General features: G+C 45.5%; 1 protein-coding gene across 1 annotated transcript in view; it reads right to left on the bottom strand.

Annotated features, from left to right (window-relative positions):
• The window catches only part of ADPRHL1 (ADP-ribosylhydrolase like 1), a 385,298-nt gene that overhangs the window by 151,329 nt on the left and 207,826 nt on the right, over positions 1 to 26,143 (bottom strand). The window contains exons 4-5 of the mRNA XM_069204669.1: positions 22,540 to 22,680; positions 10,666 to 10,793 (exon numbers count right to left, since the gene is read on the bottom strand). Of these exons, the coding sequence (XP_069060770.1) occupies positions 10,666 to 10,793; positions 22,540 to 22,680 (269 nt within the window). The remainder of the gene's footprint in view (positions 1 to 10,665; positions 10,794 to 22,539; positions 22,681 to 26,143) is intronic.

Raw genomic sequence — 26,143 nt, 5'->3', positions numbered from 1 at the left:
ATACCAAGCCCTGCATGCAACAACAATGCATGGACACCCATCACAGACCTGCATGGACACTCATCACCAAAGCATGTCAAAGAGAGAGACTCACCCAGGACACACAATCACAGTCACACAAGGGCCAAGGCGATAGTGCAAGCACAGTAATAGAGGAAAACACACCCATTGCACAAGATGGCACACACAGATATAATACCAATGCGTTTACACCCCAACAGGACCCCTACCCAACGTCACTGGACAGGAGGTGCCAGCCATATCCAGTCCCCCCACAGAAGAGGCCCACAGTGATGACAGCAGCTCTGCACGCCTGGATCAAGATGACCAGCTCGGCCCATCAGGGAAGTCTGGACAGTCGGTTCCCCTGTCACAGTCCCAAGCCACCACAGAACCTCCCCCCTCAGGAAACACCACCACAGCACCCACTCAGCGGGCCCATGCCACTGTCCCCAGGATAGGTCAATCAGCAGTGTGTCCACCACTACAGGGACCCCAGGCAAACCCACTAACCCAAGACAATCAGGGACCTGGGGTCAGTGGCAGTGGGCACACGGTTCAGGGGACAGAGGCACAGGACAACAGGGAAGCTGGGAGGACTGCTGTGCGACAGGGGGAGGACAGGCCCAGGGAACCCACTCTCCACAAGGCATTCTCCAACATCATGGGAGCATACCACCATTCCCAGGAGACCATGGGCACGGTACTGGCCAAGTTTCAGGACACCCAGCGGCTGCAGGAGGGACACTACATTGGGATCAGGGAGGACTTGAAGTCCATTAACATCACCCTGGTCACCATTGCAGGGGTGCTGGCAGACATGGCCAACATCATGAGGGAGACAGTGGCATACCACAGGGCCCCTGACACTAGCCCAACCGATGAAGAGCCGGCACTAGTGGACAGGAGGCCCCCGCCACAGAACCAACAGGCCACCAGCACCCCACCCCCTGCAGAAACAGAACCACCCCGCAAACGGTCCCTGCGATCCAGGCAGAAGACAGAGAACATTGCCAAGACCCCCGCCAGGAATTAAGACTTTCCTGAATGTCACCCTCCTGTCCCACTCTGTCACCTTGTCCATCCTTGAACTGACATTGCTCCCCTTTCTATGCCCCATTGGACAATGCACCTGTGATACCAAGAGACTTGACTGTACTGTGGGCCCTCCTTCACCATCACCCCAGCCCCTTCCACATACCCCTATACACATTACCCCATAAATAAACACCCTTGAATCACAAACCAATCTGGAGTCAGTCTGTTCTTCCACAAATGTATAATCACAACTTAATCCACAAATATCAATGTAAATGTTCATTTGCTCATACCATTGTATGACAGTTGTTGGGCAGCAGTAAATATAGCAGAAGGCAGAATGAGGTACCCAGATCTGTGAAATGGAAAGCCAAAGTGAACTGTCAGTGTCCATAGACAGAGGTTAAGAGGCTGACTTATACAATGTCCTACAGTAGTGAGATATGAGAAGAGCAGTGCCAGTCTCTTACCTGTGTATCACTGGAAGTACTGCGTGATGATGTTGTTTCGGTTGTCAATATCTTCTTCCTCTGCCTCCTCTTCCTCACTGTCCACAGGCTCCACAGCTGCCACAAGACCATTATTAGGCCCATCCTCCTGCAGAAAAGGCACCTGGCGTTGCAATGACAGGTTGTGCAACATGCAGCATGCCACGATTATCTGGCACACCTTCTTTGGTGAGTGGTATAGGGAGCCACCTGTTAGATGGAGGCACCGGAATCTGGCCTTCAGGATGCCGAACGTCCTCTCAATAATCCGCCTAGTTCACCCATGTGCCTCATTGTAGCGTTCCTCTGCCCTTGTCCTGGCATTCCTCAATGGGGTCAGTAGCCATGAGAGGTTGGGGTAACCAGAGTCACCTGCAAATGTTGAGGGATATCTGTTAGACACACACTAACCCTTAGGGACAACCCCATACCCAGACACCATACTGTGTGGGGACCATGGGCTCATCTATTAGCCACACCCGTTGCCTCTGGAGTTGACCCATCACATAAGGGATACTGCTATTCCTCAAAATGTAAGCATCATGCACAGAGCCAGGATACTTGGCATTCACATGAGAGATGTACTGGTCTGCCAAACACACCATCTGCACATTCATAGAATGGTAGCTTTTTCGATTTCTGTACACTTGTTCATTTCTGTGGGGTGGGACAAATACCACATGTGTACCATCAATGGCACCTATGATGTTTGGGACATGTCCCACGGCATAAAAGTCAGCCTTCCCTGTGGGCAAATCCTCCACCTGGGGGGAAACTATGTAGCTGTGCATGTGTTTCAGCAGGGCTGACAACACTCTTGTCAACACGTTAGAAAACATTGGCTGAGACATCACTGATGCCATGGCCACTGTAGTTTGAAAGGAGCCACTTGCCAGGAAATGGAACACTGACAGGACCTGCACTAGAGGGGATATTCCTGTGGGATGGCGGATAGCTGACATGAGGCCTGGCTCCAATTGTGCACACAGTTCTTGGATTGTGGAACGATCAAGTCTGTAGGTGATAATGATGTGTCTGTCTTCCATTGTCAACAGGTCCACCAGGGGTCTGTACAGCGGAGGATGACACCATCTCATCATCTGCCCCAGCGGATGTTCCCTATAGAGGAGAATGGTGAGCAGAGGGTCATGTACCACATAGTTTGCACATGTAAGTTTTCAGTAGTGTGAGTAAATCCGTGTGTGTCGTTGTTTGTCCGCATATCTGTCAAACAGTGATGTGAAGCAGTTAGGTGCCATGCCATGTGCCCCCCTGAAATGGCGGCTGCCTGACCTGTAAGGATGGACAAGGGGAAATGAGTTAACTGCACTGGCATTGTGCAGTGTCGCGGTAGGCGGTTGAAGACCGCCGCGCAATTTAGCATTGGTTATCATAGGGCCCTATGGGTTCCAGGAGCCAATGACGATGTACGCCGGTGGAGACGGTACGCACCGCTGCGGACGTGACCGCCATTTTCTATTGATTCACTCACTTGATACCTTACCGTCAACAGGAGAGGACCTACACTGCAAGTGCTGCTGTGACCTGTGTCTGGAAGCGACAATGGCTCATGTGTCTGGGGAAAGGGTCCCTGCCTTTACCGTGGAGGAGTTGGACAAACTGGTGGATGGGGTCCTCCCCCACTACACGCTACTCCACGGTCCTCTAGACAAACAGGTGAGTACACTGTGAGCATGACGCGTGGGCAGTGCCTGTTTGGAGTGGTGTGAATGGAAGATACATGTGGGGGGGGGGCTGAGGCCTGCATGTGAGGATGGTGAGTGTATGCGGGCCAGGGAATGGCTGGGAACTGGTGGGCAATGAGTATGACGGCCCGGATGGGAGAGTAATTTCCTTTCACCCTGTACCTTTCCTCTAGGTCAGCGCCCACCAGAAGAAGGGTATTTGGTGTGCCATCGCCAAGGAAGTGCGGACCCTGGGGGTCTATCATAGATGGAGCACCCACTGCCGCAAGAGATGGGAGGACCTGCGCCGCTGGAGCAAGAAGACGCGGAGGCCCAGCTGGGGATAGCCTCCCAACGTGGAAGGGGTGCCCAACGCACCATGACCCCCCTGATGTTTCGGATCCTGGCGGTGGCATATCTGGAGTTGGATGGGCGCTTGAGGGCATCACAGCAGCCACAAGGGGGTGAGTATAGTGTCATTCAGCTTTACGCTTTACGAAGTGTCTGGGTGGGGGATGTGGGCTGTGGGTTCCCCTAGGCCAGGGTGAACTTGATAGGGTAGGTCCCTTGTTAGACAGGCTCTGAGGCACTCCAACTCCAATAGTGTTAGTGGGCATCTATAGCTAGTCAGGCTCCTGTGGGTGCCAGGTGTGCAGCAAATGGTGTTAGGCATAGTACCCCATGGGCAGGTGATTTTCTTACTAACTGCTAGTGCATGGCCTAGTGCATAGGGCTGCTCCCTGTGTGTTGTGTCAGCCAACGGTAGTGGTGTTGCTGGCATTGACCATGTGTCTCCTCGGTCTCTCCCCCTCTTCTTGTTTTGTCACCCTGTCCTTGTGTGCATTAGCATCATCTGGCGGAGGAGCAGAGGCACCGGAGACGGAGGGAGCTGCATCCCACATGGCACTGGAGGGTGAATCTACGGAGTCGGAAGGCACCAGTGGGACGGAGGGCGAGGGGAGCTCCACAACGGGGACAGGAGGGGACGACAGCGACTCCTCCTCTGATGGGAGCTCCCTTGCGGTGGTGGGCACCTCTGTGCCCACCGCAACACCAGGTACAGCCACCACTCCCCTACCAGCACCGCCCTCCCAGCAGCCCCTCAGCGTGTATCCCATGCCCGCTCACCCAGGAGGGTGGGCATCTCCTTCACCCCAGGCACCTCAGGCCCTGCCTGAGTCAGCCCTGTTGCCCTCAGTGAGGAGGCTATTGACCTCCTGAGATCCCTCACTGTTGGGCAGTCAACCATTCTGAATGCCATCCAGGGTGTCGAGAGGCATTTGCAGCAAGCAAATGCATACCTGTAGGGCATTCATTCTGGCGTGGCGTCCCAACAGAGAGCATTTCAGGCTCTGGCCTCAGCACTGATGGCAGCCATTGTTCCTGTTTCCAGCCTCCCCCCTCCAACTTCCACTACCCAGATCCAATCCCCTCTACCTCAGCCTATCCCAAGCACACCTTCCGACCAGCATGCACACACATCAACACACAAAAGTGGCTCAGGTAAACATAAGCACCACACATCCCACAGGCACTCACACAAGCACCATACCTATGCAGACACACCAACATCCACTGCCTCCACTGTGTCCCCCTCCTCCATGTCATTCACCTCCCTCCCTGTCTCGTCTCCACTCACACCTGCTTGCACTACATCATCAGCCACTTCCTCCATCACCAGCACGCCCATCACTACACACCACTCACGTGCAGTTACCACCCCCACTACCATTCACACATCCCCTGTGTCCTCTACCAGTGTGTCTGTGAGCCCTCCTCCCAAAGTACACAAACGTAGGCACACACCCACTCAACAGCCATCCACCTCACAACAGCCTCCAACCCATGCACCCTTCACCCAAACTCAGCAGATGTACACCTCCTACAACCACTACCTCTTCCTCCACTCCCAAACCCCCTCCATCTTCCCGTCCCAGTGTGTCTAAAAAACTTTTCCTAGCTAACTTTGACCTCTTCCCTACACCTCCCCCCCCATCCTTCCCCTAAGGCCAGGATGTCTAGATCTCAGCCCAGTACCTCAGCCAGCAAATCTGCATCCGCTGTGGTCCTGCTACTCCAGGACAGTCTAAGGCGGCACCCGTCAGAGCTGCCATTGTGCCACCGACAGACAAGAAGGACCACCCTATTCCACCACCTGCAAAGGTCAAAAAGGGGCCGGCTTCCACCAGGGGACAGTCACACCAACCACCCAGCAAGGCCTCGCCCAAACACCGAGTGGACAGTGCAGAGGTCTCCTCAGCGACTGTCAAGATCGGGAAGGGCCACAAGCCAAAGGGCACAACACCTCTGGGCACAATGTCACATGGTGAGAGGCTGGTGACCACCAAATCATCAGGGATGGCAGCCACATGCACCACAGTCAGGACCCCCACCGGCACCACCACCTGCACCACCACTGCCACAACGTCAGTCTGCAGCATCCTCCCCAAGGATCAGCCATCCAAGGCTGCCGGAGACGGTATGGTGTCTCCATCCAGCGCAACTGTCAATTGCACCACGGCCAGCACTGGTAGCATCTCCGCCGCAGCCACCGCCGCCTGCACCACCATCAGCACCGCCACGTGCACATCCGATGCCACTCTGTCGGCGGTCAGCAGCATCCCCAGTGTGCAGCCATCACAGTCTGCAGGTGACGTCCTGGACCCTGGACACGCCACTTGAGACACCACCTCCAGCACTGACACAAACCAGCAATTGGCAGCCTAAGTCGCCGCAGGATGGAGTGTGGGTCTGCCTCCATGGAGCATCATGCTACCTGTTCCAGGTACATCGCGTGGCTGAGACACCCAGGTGAGACGAAGTCAACTGCCACTCCCCAAGTGCTGCATCACTGGGCACAAAGCCCCCTCCAGAACCAGTGGAGAAAAGCATCCACTAACCCAGTCCTTGGCAGGATGAAGCACTCTGGGCACAAAGCCCCTCCAGAACCAGTCGAGAAAAACATCCACTAACTCAGTCCTTGGCAGGATGAAGCACTCTGGGCACAAAGCCCCCTCCAGAACCAGTGGAGAAAAGCATCCACTAACCCAGTCCTTGGCAGGATGAAGCACTCTGGGCACAAAGCCCCCTCCAGAACAAGTGGAGAAGGCATACACTAGAGAGACTGTGGCTTTGCACTCCCCAGGACCAAGCAGTGGGCAACCCACCCACTTGAGAGACTGTGGCTTTGCACTCCCCAGGACCAAGCAGTGGGCAACCCACCCACTTCAGAGACTTGAGAGACTATGGCTTTGCACTCCCCAGGACCAAGCAGTGGGCAGTGCACCCACTTGAGAGATTTGAGAGACTGTGGCTTTGCACTCCCCAGGACCATGCAATGGGCATGGAGCACCCTCGAGGAGCAGTGGCGTCGTACCATCATCTGGCTGAGGTGCCCCCCCTACCCTTCCCCCTGAGGTGCCTGTTATTTTTTTCGACCTGATGCCCCTGCAGTGTTCTCTCCGTTTTGAGGCAGGTGTCATGTGTGGGCTTTGTCCATGATTTTTTTGCCCACTGGGCCATGGACATCTGCAAAGGGCAGTGTACAGCCTTCTGTACATATTGTACATATTTGTATATTGTTTTTTACCATTGTTTACTTTATCTGCCTATTTCTAATATATGAAAGATTTTACTCAATTACTTTTGCCCTTGTGTTCTTCCAGGGGGTTACGGGGTGTATATGTAATGTTGTTGCATGTATTTGTGTGTATAGGGGGTCATTCTGACCCTGGCGGTCACCGACCGCCAGGGCCAACGACCGCGGAAGCACCGCCAACAGGCTGGCGGTGCTTCCATGGGCATTCTGACCGCAGCGGTACAGCCGCGGTCAGAAACGGGAAACCGGCGGTGTCCCGCCGTTTTCCCGCTGTCCCAGGGAATCCTCCACGGCGGCGCTGCTTGCAGCGCCGCCATGGGGATTCCGAACCCCTTACCGCCATCCTGTTCCTGGCGGTTTTCACCGCCGGGAACAGGATGGCGGTAACGGGTGTCGTGGGGCCCCCTAACAGGGCCCTACATTGATTTTCAGTGTCTACCAAGCAGACCATGAAAATCGCGACGGGTGCCACTGCACCCGTCGCACGCCTTCAACTCCGCCGGCTCCATTCGGAGCCGGCTTCCTCGTTGAAGGCGCTTTCCCGCTGGGCCGGCGGGCGGCCTTCTGGCGGTCGCCCGCTAGCCCAGCGGGAAAGCCAGAATGGCCTCCGCGGTCATTTGACCGCAGTGCGGTCATTCGGCGGCTCCCGCCGCCGGCGGGAGTCAGAATGACCCCCATAGTGTTGTGGGTGAGGGTGGGGTGGGGATGTTGCGTTTTGCATGTGTGTGTCACTTTCTTTTGCCTCCTCTCCTCCCCTGTGTGCTAGGTGCAGTACTCACCGTTGTCGTCACCGCCGCTGCCTTCTTTCCACTTCATTGTGTATTAATAGATACAGCAACATGGGCAGGACCTCTAACTCAGGCTCCATGGCGTCCTGGTTCTTCGTTGATTGTCGAGAGGTGAGTGGTTTCCCTTCTGTGTTCTGTTTCCGCCGTGCTTTTGATGGCGTTGGTACTGCCCCGGAAAAGCTGGCGGATTGGTGCCTTGTAATAGTGTGGGCGGTGCATTGTCTTCCGCCTGTCTGTTGGCAGTGACCGCCACGGTGTTTGTTGCTACCGCCGTGGCAGTCGAAGTGTTAAAGTGGCTATCTGTGTTGGCGATTTCCGCCATGGTCGTGATTCCATTTTTTTATTCTCCGGCCTGTTAGCGGTATTACCGCCACTTTAACACCGACCGCCAGGGTTGTAATGAGGGCCTCTGTGTTTTTCCCTCTCTTGTTATCGGTAAATGTCTGGTGGTGTGCTGGATGAGAAAAATAAGTGCCGGTGGACCCCATCGACACACCACCAGTTCAAATTAAGCACTGTAGGGCTGCAATTTGTGATGCAGCTCTGTCCACATGTATCCTCTCGGGTGCATGGGAGGTCCTCCACAGTAGTAGAAAAGATACAATTGTGATTGGGGCATTTATACAGGAACATCATCTCACTACTCCCAGAAGAGTATGCAGGGGGGTTAGCACTGTCAGGACACGCAGTACTATGTGTTTGTGTGGGAGGGAGAGGGCAAGGAGGTGTGACCGGAGGGGGGACTCTCTTGGTGCATCTCTTGGTGCTAGCTCATTCCTATACTAACAATGAAGTATACAGGCTGAATGCTATCACTCAAGCCAGTCACTGAGCCGCTGTCCTGTGCGTTGATTCAAAATGTTACTGACATTATGTACAAGTGAATGGCTAAAGGGGGCTGACCCAGTCTCCCACTTTATGTATGCTGTCTTTTAAGCTGGACAAAAGTGTGAATGACACTCCAGCAGAGCAATGGCGGAAGGAGACTGACCCAAAGCCCCTTTCTATTAGCAGTATTGCTATGAATATGATACATTGATTTCTGTCATGCCTATTCCCAGGCCAGATCTAAAAATGATCAATTTTATACATAAACTTAGAAATATTTAAGAAGGAATTCCTTACCAATGCTGCAATAAGTAAGCCAAGTAGCAAGTTAAGGTATGAACCACAAAAATGTTCGATACTACATATGTCATATCATAAATTAATCAGCTGTACAGTTCACAGTACACAGTGTACAAATCACTGTAAAGTCAGTCCAAATTCTAAAATTAAAGAAGTTCTCACTGTATAATCATAGCTTTCTTGGCAGTGCCTGTGGGCGTCCAGGGAAATGGATCATAGCCAAAGGCCATGACTCAGCTAAAGACTTGACCCTGACGTCTCAGAGAGAGGGGGACCAGGCATGTTGCATGGACTTCAGCTGAAGGCTAAGTACTGAGTCAATACAAGGATGGCCATGGCCAAAAGCTCTACAGCTAGAGCATGGAGAAATTGCAACAGGTTGTGGGCTAATACCGTACTCAGCACCTGGAGCACACTAGGCATAGCAGAAGGCCTACCAATTGAGCTATTACTTCAGATCACCCAGACACAGGATGTGCGTACAGCAAAAAATGCTGCGTTCCCTAAGCTCACCTACCATGAACAATGCTGCACCCTGCAGTGCCCAGGGTCATCTTGCAGATCCAGAGCTTACATACATGGCAGAAGGCCTCGCCCTGCAGGCTGGGGAAATAGGAGACTGTTGTCCTCTGGAATGACCCTTCCATACCTAGTGGGTGCTTAGGCAGGAGCCAAAGTATATCATAGTGAAAAAAAAGAAAAACATTCACGTAAACATCCTTGTTCAAGTAATATTATTTGAGTCAAACTGCAAATATTATGAATAATATAAAATCCTACAAATTCCATTAAATAACCTTTGATGATGTTAATGATGATGTAATAAATGTTGTCATCAGTGAAGAAGAGTGTCTTGAAGCATGTGCGTCACTTTGTGAGACATAGCAGAGACTCTGCCCTTTCCAGTCTCAACGGTATAAGATGGATGCTGTTGCGTTTGGATGATGTAGGACACCGCTGTTTAGCTAAAGAGTGCCATTCTGAAGGGAGGCTTGCAGAGGAAGGATGTCACAACTGTTTACAGTTACATTTGTTGGCAGTGGTTGATAGGTTGGTCCGGAACTACGGCAGCAGGAGGAATTACACAGATTGACATTGTTGTTCACGCAGAGTTTGCTAAATTACTACTATTTTAAATGTTTTTATTTCTATAAACAGTGGTTCCGTTGCCCTACATTGTTTTTTCATGCTCTTCTGTGATGTGCTAGGCACAATAACCAGGAAATGTCTATTATCTTAAAACTGCTCACTTGACCAAGGGTTGCTGGGCCGATAGTAAATGGCTAAAACCTCGGGTGGTCTGAGCAAGCTAGTGCGATCTACCTGGAGAGGGGATCAGGGATAGGTTAGTGGGCTGAGGTCAGCCCTCCTTGTCTTTCCACTGCGCACCAAGAAACCAGGTAGGAGTTTTCTCTGCTCCTCCACCTCTGGAGTATTTTGAGAGAGCTTAACAAGTTTGGGGGCTGTGCGGGACTGGTAGAATTATGTCCTTCATGTTCTTGTTACTGGTATAAAAGTTCTGTTTTTTGATCAAAGTAGAAGGGAGATCACTTACAGGGATATCTGGGGGGGGGGGGGGAATTGATGTTGCCAGTGAGCAGGTGGACCATCTCGTAGGAGGACTGAGGACAAGGAGCAAGCAGTGAACTGTAAGCTCTGCAAAGGTTGCAGACGGGTATGGGAAAAGGAAACACTTGGCCCAGGCCACAAACCCTAGCCCTCTAGCCTCTCTGGGTCCACCACCCCCTAAAGATGGTGACAAAACAGAGATTTTTTTCTGATTGAAACTGCAACCTCAGATAAAACATAGAAACTACCGAAAACTCAAAGTGAACTGTCACAGCACTGACAGAAATAATTCTTTCCATCGGTTGTGAGTGAATGTAGCATTTTCTAAGTTAACAAATTAATGTGTAAATCAAAACACTTTCTAGACATACCTTGTCTCTTTCCTCCGCATCGTATTTATCTGGAAAGCAGGGCTTATTCTGGTGATCCTCTGCGATTTCCCGCTCCTCCAAATAAAACTGCCATTTAGCTTCAAAATAAAACCAGTATTCCTGATACTCTAGAGTCATAAAAAGAGGGTCACATTATTTACAATTGGCCTCACTAATTAGTATTAATTTCATACTGTAAAAGGATAGGTGACGGCTTATATTTTCGTTTAATTCTGTAAAACAATAAATACAAAAATGTCATCAAAACCTTCTCTAGTGCTACTTTAAGAATCAGGAAAATGTTTCCACCAGCACTCAGAAGAACAACTTCTTATACAGCCTGTAACAAACAGGTGAAAAAACCCTACTGAACAGTCGACTCAATTCGTTGAGGAGTAATCTCTGAGTCAAACCTACCGTGTCTAACTAACTTTTATCAAGGACAACCATACCAAAAGGTAAGTTGAGATACCTATTCCTCTTAGATTAGTCATGAAGGTTGCCCGATAGTAAGACTGTTGTTATCGTTATGCACGTCCTCTGTATGCAGTGTTGTGCGCAAATTATACATTGTATTTATGTTTACATCTGCACTGTGGCCCTAAGGGCGCTTGACGTCACTTCCGCGTCCTCTTCTCTGTTGTTAAGCAATGTTAATGTGTGAAAGTAAACAAAGGAACACATCCGAGATATCTTTCATTTCTCATAATGCACAGGCTCAGAATGATCACTAAGAAAAGGCAGGGACGCCGGACGTTTCGATTTAAAAATTAGGGTGTAACAGGAAAGATTAGGGACTGGGGAGAGTGTTGAAGGGAGCTAGCAGGTAAAGTTAACTGCCTTCTTGGCTTGCTATTTGAACACTTTAATAAAATCTATTGAAAACTAAAATCAATCATTAGTTGAGATCACAAGAAGTCATCAAAGATGTTTCATATTAAACACTGACCCCTTTAACAGAATTGCCCCCATTATTTGGGGGAACCCCGCTTGGTCTAAGGCATGTCCCTATCTGTGAGGGGTCCTCGGTGAGTCCTGAATGCTGCTGATGGACCGTTACATCAAAGGTAGCTGGACCCCTCACCAGGCTTTTCATGGGCCTCATAATTTTGGGTTACACCACTGGAGAATGAGAAGCAGTGACTCCTATAAGAGGCTAGAAGAGGGATTTCCTTGAAAATACCCGTGGCCTAGATTGATGATTTGTAAAACTGAAGTCCAATTCTCTCACTTCAGGCACACATCCAACACAAATCCTTTTTGGGTTCCGGAATAGTGTGCTACTTGCCGAAAAGCATGTCAATGCCTCGTCGGGGATATTAAGCGCTATATAAATACAGTTACAATTACTTCAAAGATAGATGAACCCAAGAAGTGAGTGCTTGCGTCCTCCTTCCAAAGTTTGTGTAGCTAAAGACAAAAGGACAAGATTTACACCCTGTGAACTGATATGTTCCCTCCTGATAAAAAAAGAATCCCAAATACCTTTTTCGCAAATAGTGTGATTCAGTTTTCCTCAGTACCTTCCTAAAATGTATTTTTCATTTACTCATTTGCACAGGACTTTTAAGTTTTAACATTATGCTATCTAAATTCCCATTAAAACTCAATAAGACAAGGTAGCCAGGCCTAACACAAGGCGCTCACCAATACTGTACAGGTTGTTTCTACAAGACAATACGTAACACTGAAGTGGTGCTCAAGAACAAAGGTTGGCTACCAAACAACCACAAAAATAACCCCCTTACTTAGGGTTTAATTCTTGATAAATACAATAAGAGTTCTGAGCAGTCAAAAGTTTCAAAGAGAAGTTATTGTCCAAATTCAAGAGTTGTGAATTATCAAGTAGTTGTATTTTCAGATCTGTCATGTAGTTCATACATCGCTGATGTATTTGCAAGGGTAGCCAAGAACAGCCTTTATTTCAGATCTTACAGCATTGATTGAATCATAAAGGCAGCAAAGAGCAGCCAACACTTGTTTCGTCAGAAGATGAGTAGGTCCTCAACTTCCTCAGGGCTGTATTAAACCTTGTATGTATATGTGATTAGTGTTGGTTTGTATATTTATTCACAGGGTTTTTGGTTAAGGACATGTTCTCATAGGTGCTGCTTTGGTAGTGGTTGGCATCATTGTGGTGTGCTGCAACAGGACGGGGTTGACCTAGTAACTACGATACATGGAATTTCTGATATGATTAAATTGTTTTTATGAAGCACATTAGACAAATTGATGCAGATTACCTTTTATCATATGTCCAGGGGCGGCTCCTCCATTAGGACGGCAGCTGCAAAACCTTTTAAAGAAAACAATAATAAACTATGTTTATAATCGTTTTCTTTGAAAGGGGTGGGGCCATGGAGGTGACAAGCAGTGTGGTGGAGTGCACAGCACTCCCTCTCACTGCGCATGTATGTCTGACCGGCCATCTCGGGCCGGCCAAATACACATGCGCAGTAGGCTGTCTCCTACCCAGCAACACAGTTGCTGGGCTGGAGAGAGCCTGCACAGGCTTCCAGTCTGCCTGGGAGCATCAATGGCTGGGCACTCCCAGCCAATCCTGATGCTGCTTTGAGCAGCGCAGGATTGGCCGCAGGAGAGAATGGGAGCCTGTGCCTGCAGCAAAAAGACAGAGGAGCGTAGCAGTGCGACAGCGAGAAGATAAGTGTTTTTTTTTCTTAATTAATTTAATTTTTATTCCTCTTCTCTCCGTGTGCCGCTGCGCCCCTTCTGTGCCCCGGGAGCTGCCACTTCATATGACACTACTGAACTGCTGGTTTTACTGTTTATACTGTTATATTGGGTGAGAGTGGTGCCCTGATAGAGTCCAAATGTATCTTGTTTGGAATTCAGGCTTACCTTTGTGTACACTGCTTAGGCGATTTTGATTGTATTGAATAGAGGGATTCCCTTAGTAAATATTCTTATTTATTTGCGTTTCTTCTGTATTTATTTTCTAACAGGAAACAGTTTGGACAGAAAACTGTTTCAGGTTTCCACGATTTTATTTTAGAAATTATTTTTGTGTTGCTACACTGTCACAGCACTTCGCAATACACAAACCTCATTTTGCGATTCGGTAACCTGGTTACCGAATCGCAAAACAGGTTTGCGAGTCACAATTAAGAAGGGGTGTTTCCTTCCTAATTGCGAGTCGCACTGCAATCCAGGATTGGTTTGTGACCGCGAATGCGGTCGCAAACCAATCGCAATTTGCACCCTTTTGAAATGGGTGGTAACCCCTTCCCTGTTGAGAATGGCACTGTTAATATTTTTTTGGAACAGGCAGTGGCCCTATAGACCACTGCCTGCTCTGAAAAAATTAAACGAAAACGTTTCATTTTTCGTTTTTGTGATGCATCTCGTTTTCCTTTGAGGAAAATGGGCTGCATTACAAAAAAATAAAAACTGCTTTATTAAAAAGCAGTCACAGACATGGTGGTCTGCTGTCCGCAGCAGGCCACCATCCCTGTGAGGGCTGCCATTCGCAAGGGGGTTGCAAATTGCAACCCACCTCATGATTATTCATGAGGTGGGCCTTTGCGACCCCCTTGCGAGTCGTAGATGGTGTCAGGGACACCATCCAACATTCGGAATAGCGACTTTTTAAATTTCTATTTTGAGACCTTACTTATATATATAGGATCTTTTGACACCGTACAGTGGGTGATGGCGGGTCTATTGTGCACATTTTAGTGATGATATGTTTTATTTCATTTGTTATTTACAGTCCTGAGGAAGTCGAGGGCCTACTAGCCTTTTGACAAAACACGTGTTGGCTGTTCTTTGCTGCCTTTGTAATTACATCAATGTTGTATGAACGCAATGGTAGATCTGAAATAAAGGCTGTTCTTGGCTACCCTTGCAAATACATCAACACTGTATGAACTACATGACGGATCTGAAAAAAAAACTGCTCCATAATTCACGACTCTTGGAATTGGATAATAACTTCTACTTGAAACTTTTGAGTGCTCAGAACTCCTATTGTGCTTATCATGTATTAATCCCTAAGTGAGGGTGTTATGTGTGGGGTTGTTTGGTAGCCAACCCTTGTTCTTGAGCACCACTTCAGTCGCGTATTGTCTTGTACACACATCCTGGACAGTATTGGTGTGCGCCTTGTGTTAGGACTGGCTACGTTGAATTATTGAGAGCTTATTTTCTGGCTTAGGCTGCTCCTGTTTGGATCTTATAAGAGTACAGTGATTGCAGAAAATTAATAGTATTATGGAAAGAGATAAAAGGGCAAAATACTTATTTAAGAATTTGAGTACTGGTACTACAATGAATAAGGCTTTAAATAGTAACATTAGGACCAGTTTAGGACTCAAAGAAAAGTTTGTTTCTTGGAGAAACTCAGAAAAGCGGATATTGTCAAATGGTGGGCTGCAACTACTTTAAAGCAATACCTTAGGCTTAATCAAATTTCACGTGGTTTAAGGTCTCGAATCTTACCAAACTACTTATCAACAGCTCTATGAACTTAATGAATATTGTTATTGAGAGTGCAGATAGAAAGATAGCTAAACTCATATAAGAGAAAGAATTGCTAGAACTGGAAATTAAAGAACTGAATTTGCCTGAACCTACACAAAAGAATTATGCTTTTCTGGAAGATGTGATACGTAAACACCAGGAAGAAATAAAGAAACATAATGCTAGAAAGCTGAAGAGAGACGAGATCAATTACAACTGTGGGAAAGTTTTTACCTTCACTAAACGTTTTGATCATTTGATAAGAAAAGAGGATCGGCCTAATAGCCATTGGGGGCTCCTCAGCAAGCAGTGGCGCGTCAACCTCTTCCAGTAATTTGTCTCGTAGTGAGAATGAAGATGTGGGAGAAGGGACCTTTAATACCAATCCAGGTAACAAGAGTACTTTTTTTAAAACAGGAGATTTGTATAAGAATGGGAAATAGAGAAATTAACTCCATATCAAGGGTGAAAGAAATACCAAGGTCAGAAGGTGTACTAGAGGAAAAGGGACAACAGGGAGAAAGAAGGGATATGCTGACCCGGTCATGTAAGAAAATCTAATTGGGGGTTTGTCTGGGTTTGTGACTCAGGATGTGAATGTGATTAACTTATCTGATGTGACATTAACTTCATTGCTCAAACGTGGCTTGAATTTTTGTACTGCACAACAATGTAATCTGCTTGAAGTGAAAATTGATCTGTACAAATTTGTACGAGTTTTGAATTTGAAAAAGTATTTTACTATGCACCCACAAAAGAGCGGGACTGTCAGAGAATCCTGTGTTCTTAATAATTTGACAGTACAAGACTTGCATGATGCCACCATCCTTCTGTCCTTGACTGATCATGAGGAAGATCCTTACACAATCAGTAGGTTACTAACAGATTTGGAGCTCAGTACGGATTTAAGTATTGAGAGTGGACTTAAGTCTAAATCCAGGTGGACTCCTTAATTGACGTCTGGTAATAGTAATAGGTAATTGTTTTATAAAGCTGTTAATTCTGATTTGGATAAGTGGACTGATGTCCTACGTTGGGAAAGGAAAGGGCATTTTCAAGACAATCTAATGAAGGGTGAACATCGTGCTTTAAAAACATTACAAGACAATAGGAAATTGATTGTACGAATGGCAGGCAAGGGTGGGAATAATGTTTTAATTAATAAAAAGGACTATGATAGTGATGTATGCTCTCAACTTGAAGTTGTTACTTATTACAAAAAATTAGACACTAACCCCATACCAGACATAACTAGACTGATTAATGATAAACTAAAGATTTGACATGATTTGGGGGTTACTCAGTGAGGAGGAATACTATTATTTGTTGATTGATCATCCATGTTACCCATGTTTATGCACCTTACCTAAGGTACACAAGAAACTAAGGTTTCCTCCTGGGAGACCGATAGTGGTTGGCATAGGGGGGCCCACGGAGAGGTTATCACAATATGTTGAAGCTTTTTTAAGAGCTTTTATTATAAACTTCCCATCCTATATTCAGGATATCAAACATATTCTCAACTTGCTGAATGATGTATCGTGGGAATCCAGTACGACTGTGGTGACCATAGATGTGGTCTCTTTATACACAAACATCTCTCACGACTTGGGTATTAAGGCGGTAAGACACTTTTTCAATACATGACTCACTGAATACTTGGAGCATTCTTAGATGCTCTTGGAAAAGACTCGACTTATTCTTGAGAACAACGTTTTTTTATTTAGTGGCATTTGGTACAGATAGTTACTCGGAACTGCGATGGGCTTCCATATTCTCTCCATCTTTTGCTAATGTCTTTATGGGGTGGTTTGAGGCATAGTGGATCGGGGTCATAAAGGAGCAAAATGGATAGACTACATCCACTACTGCGGAAGGTATGTAGATGACTGTGTTATGATTTGGTCAAGGAGTATAGAGCTACTCAAAGACTTCTTTACTTATTTGAATATGAATGATTGCAATATTTCTTTTACCTTTGAGTACAGTCAGGAATGTATGGTGTTCCTGGATATAGAACTATTTATCAGTGGTACGAATATTTATAGCAGAATGCATAGGAAAAAGACCTCTCGTAATTCTTTTCTACATGCTACCAGCTCCCACCCGAAAACACAAATAAATGCCATCCCATATAGTGAAATCTTAAGGGCGCGTAGAAACTGTAGTGTGGATGAGGAATTTGATAGAGACCTATTGAATATAGAACAAAGGTTTTTGAATAGGGGCTATGATAAGACCGTAGTACATAAGGCTAAAATGTGAACTCAGCGCCTTACAAGGTAGTCCACACTTATCATGGAGCAGAAGATTGTGGGTGAAAAGCAAGACAAGATACAACTTGTTACTGGTTTTCACCCTGACTCTGGTAAGCTTTATAGAATTTTGAAAAAACATTGGCATTTTCTGATCTGAGATAGGTCTTTACATTCTTATTTCTTACCAACGCCCATGATAACTTTTAGGCATGGCATAGCTTTAGCTAACATGATTAGTCCCAGCTACCCTAAAATGTAATTACAAAAGGATTGGTTTACTGTCCACAACAGAGGGTTCAACAAATATGTTGTATGTAGATGGGCACTGGACAAAATAATATGTTTGTATTACAATGATACTAGTGAATTTTTTATATCGAAACACATTGATTGTGATACCAACTATGTGGTTAATGTTATTGTTTGCCAGTGTAAGACAATCTATGTTGGAAGCACGATTAGGCCTCTTTGTGAATGGATGGCTGAACATTTTTGAGCGCTAAAATAAAATTATATGAAATATCCTATTGTTCTACATACTCTTGATTGGGTGGCTCGAATTGTGCAACATAATTTTAGATTCCATGGGCTTGATCACATTAGAAGAGATGCTAGGGGGGGCAATCGAGAACTCAAGCTCAGACAATGTGATCCAATCTGGCTAATAAATCTGAGATCAGTGGATTTGGGGTTGAATATTGATAATAATGATATTTTCTAGGGGATTAATAGGTATACTGATTTCCAAATCTACATATGTAACAGTGATGCAAAATGTGGTTTGTATATTTTCAGTCCTTGATGTTCACCTGCCTGGGAGGATGACAAATGGATTCTATAAGATTCTATGATCGTTAATTGATGAATTGTTTATGTTTGATAATTGTGATGATACACTATGATTATAGATATCTTACAGTTATTGTACCTTCTTCACTCTTGGTGCCTCCTCTGGATTGGACTTGATAGAGTTTCAAACTAACTATATTCTTTCCTTCTGTCTGTTTTCTCTTCTGTAATACTGTCGGAAATGGCCCTTTTCACAGGGTAATCCCCAAACATTTTGCTTTTGACCTCCTGTTCATGATCCTGTGCTGAATTTCGTTTTTGCTGGTGTTAGAACTATGGGCACTTCACTATTGCTGACCAATGCTAAAGTACAAGTGCTCTCTGTCTAAATTATATTGGTTATTTGGTTTATCCATGATTATCATATTTGATGTACTAGTCCCTAGTATAGGTGCACCATGTGCGCCCAGGGACTGTAAGTCAAATGCTACTAGTGGGCCTGCAGTACTGATTGTGCCTCACACATGAGTAGCCCTGTAAACATGTCTCAGACCTGCCACTGCAGTGTCTGTGTCAGCAGTTTTAAACTGCCATTTCAACCTGGCAATTGCCAGGGCCAAACCTTCCCTTTTACTATATGTAAGCCACCTCCAAGATAGACCCAAGGCAGCCCCATGGGCAGGGTGCAGTGTATTTAAAAGGTAGGAGATGCACTGGTGTGTTTTACATGTCCAGAAGGTAAAATACTGCTTTAGTTTAGTTTTCAGTATTGCAAGCCCTATCTCTCTCATAAGGTAACATGGGGATTGCCCTGAAATATCTTTCAAGGGTAATTTCCCATTGGGAGCAGATAGAGATATGGAATTTGGAGTCTCTGAACTCACAATTTTAAAATACATATTTTGGTGAAGTTGGTTTTTAAATTGTAAGTTTGAAAATGCCACTTTTAGAAAGTGGATATTTTCTGGCCCAACCATTCTGTGCCTTTGCTTGTCTGTGGAATACACGTCTGGGGCAGGATGACAGTTGGGCTGTTTGTGAATTCACTGAAAGGGAGCTAAGGTGTAACCTGCATATCCTGATGGGTCTTCCTGAGTTAGAGTGGTGGGAGGAGCTGACACTTTCACCTAAACAGGGCTGTGCCTGTCCTTACACAAAGCAGTCTCTAACCCCCTGATGTGTGAGTGGGACCAGGGCAGGAAAGACAGGGTCTTGTGCACTACAATAGCTTTTCTTTGATGTTTGCCTACTTCAAAGGCAGGAATGGATGTAAGTACTGGACCTCTAACCCCCAAAAGTTAGAATTGTTCTGGGCTGAGGGCATTCTGCCAGTAAGAAGGGCTGGATGCTGTAGGAGGGACTGCCACTAGGCCTGTTGCTTTGCTGTACTGGGAAGCTGCTTGCTGGTTCTGTCCTGGGAGTGAAAGGACTAGACTTTGCTTTCTACATCCTGCTTCCAAAGGTTCTCCAAGGACTTGGAATGAGCTTGCCTCTTCTTAAGAAGTCTCAGGAACATCAAAGACTTCATCTGCCAGCACCTGGGCTCTCTTGCTGAGAGAGTTGCTGGGTCCTTTGGAGTGAGTTCTGGTGCAACCAAGACGAAATCAAGCACAATGACTCCAGAGCGACTTCGGAACCTGCGCCGTTGTCTGACTCCGTGCTGCTGCTTACACCTGAGCCATGGTGCCCGCTGAGTGCAACGACCGGGACCGGTGCGACCGCAGCGCCTATGAAGTCCTGCCACAGGGTGAGTCAAGACCAATGTGTCACTGATCTCCGTGGCACCTAACTCTGCCACAGCACCTGTGACCCCGTGGTGTGATTGCAACACTGTAAAGTCAACGCCTCGCATCTTGACCTGTTGGATTAATCGACCCCTCTGGATCGTAAGGAACCAATGTCTTTCCCCTGATGCTGCATCACCTCCATACTTGTGTATGTTGGATTTTTGACATTTTGATCTTGCTTTACTCAGCTAAATATTGGCTATTTTTCCTAAACTGGTATGGAGTACTTTTGTAGTGCTTTCACTGTGTTACTGTATGTGTGTGTGTACAAATACTTTACACAATGCCTCTGAGATAAACCTGACTGCTTGTGCCAAGCTGCCAAGGGGGTGAGCAGGGGTTATCTTAGCTGTGTGGCTCCATCCGCCTGACTGGCGTGTGGCTCCGTACTTGGACAGGGTGCAAACCACTGCCAAAAAGAGACCCCATTTCTAATAACTATTCTTTGCATTTATAGGTTACTGTGTAGTGTGATGCACAAACGTACACTGGGTCTGATATTAAACTAATGTCTGCCATTGGATAATAATTGGAAGGTACATTTAACTACTTTTCTTGATTGACATTGACGCTTGAATGCTGTTTTTGCTACTCTTGAGTTGGATATGAAATTGTGTTTAAGGAGGTTTTTTCGCTCAGGTTTCTCTAGATTGATTTGTATCTTGATTTGTATCTTGATCTATTGGCTTACGTCTATCTAACTTAGGAGTGAGAGGGATATGGATCTGTTATACTGACTTTGTTGGCAGAGTGACTGTTGAGGCAGGATTCTGCGGTCTTCCATATTTATATGACTATGTACTTGGGAACAGGTGACATGAAGACCTTAAAATGGTATGATTCTTCTTTATATTTGTTGATGGGCGTCGCATTTCCTTGACTAGATAAACATACATATGAGTTTCCTTAAACATGTTTATTGCTAGGTTACACATGATTGTTTCTTCTGTGTTTTTCTTTGTCTTTTTTGGATTTTGACCTTTCTGCACTAATAAGGGCGACTTTATTTATACTATTACATAGATGGCTATTGATTTGGAGTACTTTTTGGCACCTGACTCATAGTAAGTAGATGAGTACTCTCCACATTGCGATAGCATTTGTATCACCATGATGGTTGATAATATAAATCAGTAAGCCTTGTATGTATGTGCCTCATACATAGTATGGGAAGAATGCAGCAGGGTAAGGAGAGCATTAAAAAGAGGTTGCAGAACCTTACCCGAGGGGGGTGGAAGGTACTTGCAGGCTCTGAAGATGGGAACCAAACAGGGTGGAGCACAGGTTACTGGAGCATCAGATAGAGAACCATTGAGGAATGATGATGTCAGAGGAGCATAGCAAAGATTATCTGTGGAGGGCTAAAGAAGAGTACCTGAGAGGAGGTGAAGGCAAGAATAACTAGGGGAAAAGGAAATTACAGCAAAATTGTGATATCATCAATTATCTGAGGATGGTGTGGAGGGTAGCTGAGTAGTGAAGAAGAAAGGAGTATTGGAGGAAAGTATGCCTAAGAAAATATAATAATTGGACATGAGGAAAAGTACCAAGAGTATCTGAAGCAATGTGAATGCAGCCATACCTGGATATCCTACAGGAGAGATTGCAGGTTGATGTGGTGGACAGGGTTTAATTAAGCAAGAGCTGAATCTAGGGTGCTAGAGGGTGTTAGAGTTGAGATGATGAAGAGAGCACAAGACATATGCAAGAGAGAAAGTACCTGATGGGTGTGGTGGACAGAGCTTAGTGAATGTGATGTATAAAGTCTGAAAAGGAGTCCAGGGAGTCAGAAGAATTTGATTAGTTTTTTTAAAATTAGTATTTGGAGAGAGCACATCATTGTAAAAAAACAAAAGTCAATGTCTGTAGTTAACAATAATGCATATGCCCAATTGCTTCATTCGGCTTGTGATAAAGAGTCACTCAAGGTGTCATACGCAAGACAGTAGAATCATAAGAGCACTACAAACATGGTATTGTCACACAATAGCAAACTGAAAAAAGCAGCCTTCCTCTGGCAGAGCGGTTGGTTCAGCGGATTTGAGACCACTGAGGTTAAGACAATGGTGATCCACACAGTTATCTGGAGACACGAGTGGGGAAGAAGGCTTTATATAATGCTGTGGCACATGCAGGAGTCCCAGTGCCATGTAGGAGGAGCTGCGCCTCTGCACCAACCTATCAGGATCACTGGTACTCGCAGGAGTCTTGGCCCTCATAACAATGGTCCTAACAACCATTCTATTCCCAACCCCCATTGTACAGAGAGAGAGAATAATTTCTTAAAGAACATGCAGTCAATCCTGCTAATCTGATTGTGCCATAAATGGATGGCCTTGCATTGTTAATCAATGTATTTGTCAATATTAGTTAATCTAACATGAGTTGGCCAGGCTAAGGGTCAGGGGAGGGGGTGCTAGGGAAGGGGGGCTATCTTCCCAGGGATGTTCTTTAGGGGAGATATTCCATGCAGGCACTGCAATACTTGTTGCCAAACTTTAACAAAATGCTTTCTGCATGGGCTTTGCTTGTTTGTATTCAAGTGGTTTTGTGAAGATTACCTGCCATGTGTCGAATGGTCTTCTTGCAGTACTCTTCAGCCATTGGTACCACCTTTAACATCTCTCTTCCCCACTGCACCAGAGGCTTTCCTTGTATTGCATACGATGCAAATAGTGCAGTACACAATGACCCCAAAAATCCTAAAATGGGACATAAAGTTGAATTGTAAAAGTGACAGCAGTTTTTTTTCATGCACCTGCAAAGATGAAGAGAAAATAGTCAGATTTCTGGCAGATCAGACACACAGTCCTTAGAAGGGGCTTCCTTCTGTGGCACATTTGCACTTCTCACTTCGCTTGGCATGTGTTCCTGACCTACATGTTCCGTCCGGCAGAATGCTCTGCTCGTAAGAATTGTTGGCGATAGGATGTCATTCCCCTGTGCTGCGGTGACGGTTATTGTGAACACTGTAAAGCTTCTGCACCCTGGTTTAGTATCACAGTGTGACGAAGAGGCCCAAAATAAACTCCATTAGTTCATGCTATCCTTCTCAGGCAGTTTCTATTTAATCCACAATAAACTCTGGAGAAGGTCTTTACATGAAGTTCAATTACAGCATGTTCTGTACACAACACCAATGTGGTGAACTACTGTGCACTACTTCAAAAATGAAACAGATGTCTGGCAAATGATCTTTAATGGATTCCAACGGATAAAGGCATGACTGCAGAATAGCCTACAGACATTTTGGAAAGAATACTGGCCAAATACAAATAAACTCTGAAACACAGAGCACGGATTCACTGTATCATGCAGATTTTGTAGACCACACTAAACTGTACCTATAACTTGAAACTGACCCTAGTACGAAAGGCAGCCATTTCCTCCAAATTATATATATGTTTTTGCAATACCCGAAGGTGAACAACAGTTTCACAACATTCTAATATCATCATCATCAAATAAACTTAATTCCATTATTTAAAAACAATCATAAAAGCAGCATAGCATTCAATACATCCTTATCAAGCTCAGCAATACAAAAGAGTTAAACATACATAAAGAAGGGCTCGTTAAAAGGGACCTTCGCTTAGAGACTGCAGATTTTAAGAAGCTTTCAACATTAAAATAGACCTGAGTATTAGGCAATGTTCTTAGAAATAGAGTGCGGGCATCGAAGGCCGGAAACCATACAAGTTAAAAACTGATTTTAAAAAATTGCGAATAAAATCTGTATATTATTAACAGAAGCAAATAAAGTGCTCAAGTGATTGCACAGCAGTCTTGTCACAGGGACAAATGGGTACAGTACCGGCATCAGATTGACCCAGGGAAAACAAAGTAGTGTTCTAATTGATCCTAGGTAAAACCTAGTCAGAGGTGTGCGTTCCCACTAGATTCACAACCCAGCTGAAGTATTGCCACAGGTTGAGTGGGGTCTGTATGATAGCATAATCCTGCATAAGAGATTTGTGCATCTGCTCCTTCTCCCTGGATATCCTAAAATGCGTCACCAAATGATGATTAACCTTAAGAACATCTGCCTTAGTGAACGAGTCTGGGATAAAACATATCTTCCCACCCAATTTCTTTAGCCACAGACCTCACATAGCTCAGCCACGGAAAGGCAGCCAATGAAAGACAGGACCCTTCTTGCAACTCAGACAATCTATAATAACTTCTCTAAAAGATGGGACCCTTTTAGCCCATAAGGAAACCCAAAGAACTAGAGGGGCCACCTTCATCTGGTCAGTTATAAATAGAATGCCCAACTGCTCGCGTAGAAAGAAATAAGGGGCCTAAGGAGGTAAACCCAAAATGCGACAGCAAAAGCAGTTCTCCTCAACTGACATATGTTAAAAAACTGGTACGCACTTTCTCAGATAGACTCTCCAGAAGGGGTTGTACTGGCTTGATGGCCACTCTCTTAGAGAAATCAAACCATGCACCCACAGAATGACTAAAATACGAGCACCAATTGGCTATGCATGGCAACAAGGTAGATTTCTCATCAAGCACTACCCCTATATAGGGAAATTTTGCAACCCTTTCAATACACTTTCCATCAATTGAGAATGTGCCCACCTTACTGACCCTCTTCAGGCATTTGCTGGACCCGCAGGGCTTTTATGTCCCTCCTCCTGCACATGCAAGTGGATTATGGGTGTTGTAGCGCCCCCTGCAGCTCATTGTCACCACCGACATCACCAGCAACAGTGTCCAAGACTTATGGGTCTGAGCGGGCTTATATGTCCCTTCTTCTGTGCTTGGCAAGTGGTATTATGGGGGTTGTAGTTCCCCCTGCACCTCACCAGCACCATCAGCAACAATGTCCCCATTCTAATATCAATGTCTAAAAAAGGTATGACTCCTAAAAAATGTTAGCCTCTACTAATCAGGGATAGGTGTTGGAAACACAGGTTGGGGAGAATGAGAACATGTATGTGAGCTTGACAATAAAGTAAGGGAAGCATATTGGTTACTCCACCAGCACCATTAATATCTGGTGTGGGAGCCATTTGTCACATCTTATTGTTCATTGCAATAAAATCTATAGTAAACACAATGCAATAAATGTGGAGAAATGTAAATAAACTCTCTAGTCAACGAGCACCTGGTGGCTTTGCTGTGTGTAGACCTCACTAAAGGCAGCTAGTGAATTTTACACATATTTAAAGTAAATAGTCACAGATTGCTAAGGGTTCTGTTTGCAGATCGAGCGTGACATAATATTTCCCAAACACAAGTGGCTTGCAAATATAATGTAATGTTTGTCTTTTAAACACCAAAAAATATGGAAGTAAAAAAGCTTGTACACTGTACAGCCAGTGTTAATAAATCTAAATGTTCTATAACAGGACTTTTAAAGAAATTGAAACATCAGGCCAGCGATATAGCAAAGTCAAAGTGGAAGGGCCCGGGCTCACCTGCCTTTGACTGACCCAGCTTTCAGGCATGATGCTGAGCGAGCATAACTTGGCTGTGCCATTATGTGATCCAGAAATGTCAATGACATTGGAATCGCAAGAAAATATATCATGTGATTAAATTGTATTCATGTAAACGTGGTGCACTGGAGGCTAAATAACAGAGGTGCACTTCTAAGTAGACAAGTCATATGCAAGCCACGAATATGTGACAGAACAACTAGGTCCTAAACAACTATAGCCTAAACCACTACTGCTAAACAACTAAAAAGTCTCTACAACTAAGTACTGAACAACTACTGTCTGAACAACTACTGTGTCTGAATAACAATTGCCTGAACAACTAATATATAGATATATTATAAACAACTAATAAACCATAAAAAACAAAAGGAAAACCTTACCTTAAAATTAGTTGTTCAGGCAATTGTTATTCAGGCACAGTAGTTGTTCAGACAGTAGTTGTTCAGTACTTAGTTGTAGAGACTTTTTAGTTGTTTAGCAGTAGTGGTTCACGCAAGTAGTGGTTTAGACCTAGTTGTTCAGGATGTTTCCCGCAAGCCACTTATAAGCAGCTCTATTCAAGTGTATTGGTATTTTGATATCTTAGTTAAATGATATTACTATAGGTTATCCTTCATTTATCATGCTTATGAGAAATACACGTATAATCACATATTCAAATGTGCATTGCGTTCTATGCTAAGTTGGCTGGGGTTAAGGCCTGACATTTTTT

The sequence above is a fragment of the Pleurodeles waltl genome, chromosome 8 (assembly GCF_031143425.1).
Source record: "Pleurodeles waltl isolate 20211129_DDA chromosome 8, aPleWal1.hap1.20221129, whole genome shotgun sequence".
NCBI classification, from domain to species: domain Eukaryota; kingdom Metazoa; phylum Chordata; class Amphibia; order Caudata; family Salamandridae; genus Pleurodeles; species Pleurodeles waltl.
This window is presented reverse-complemented; position numbering and strand designations above follow the sequence as displayed.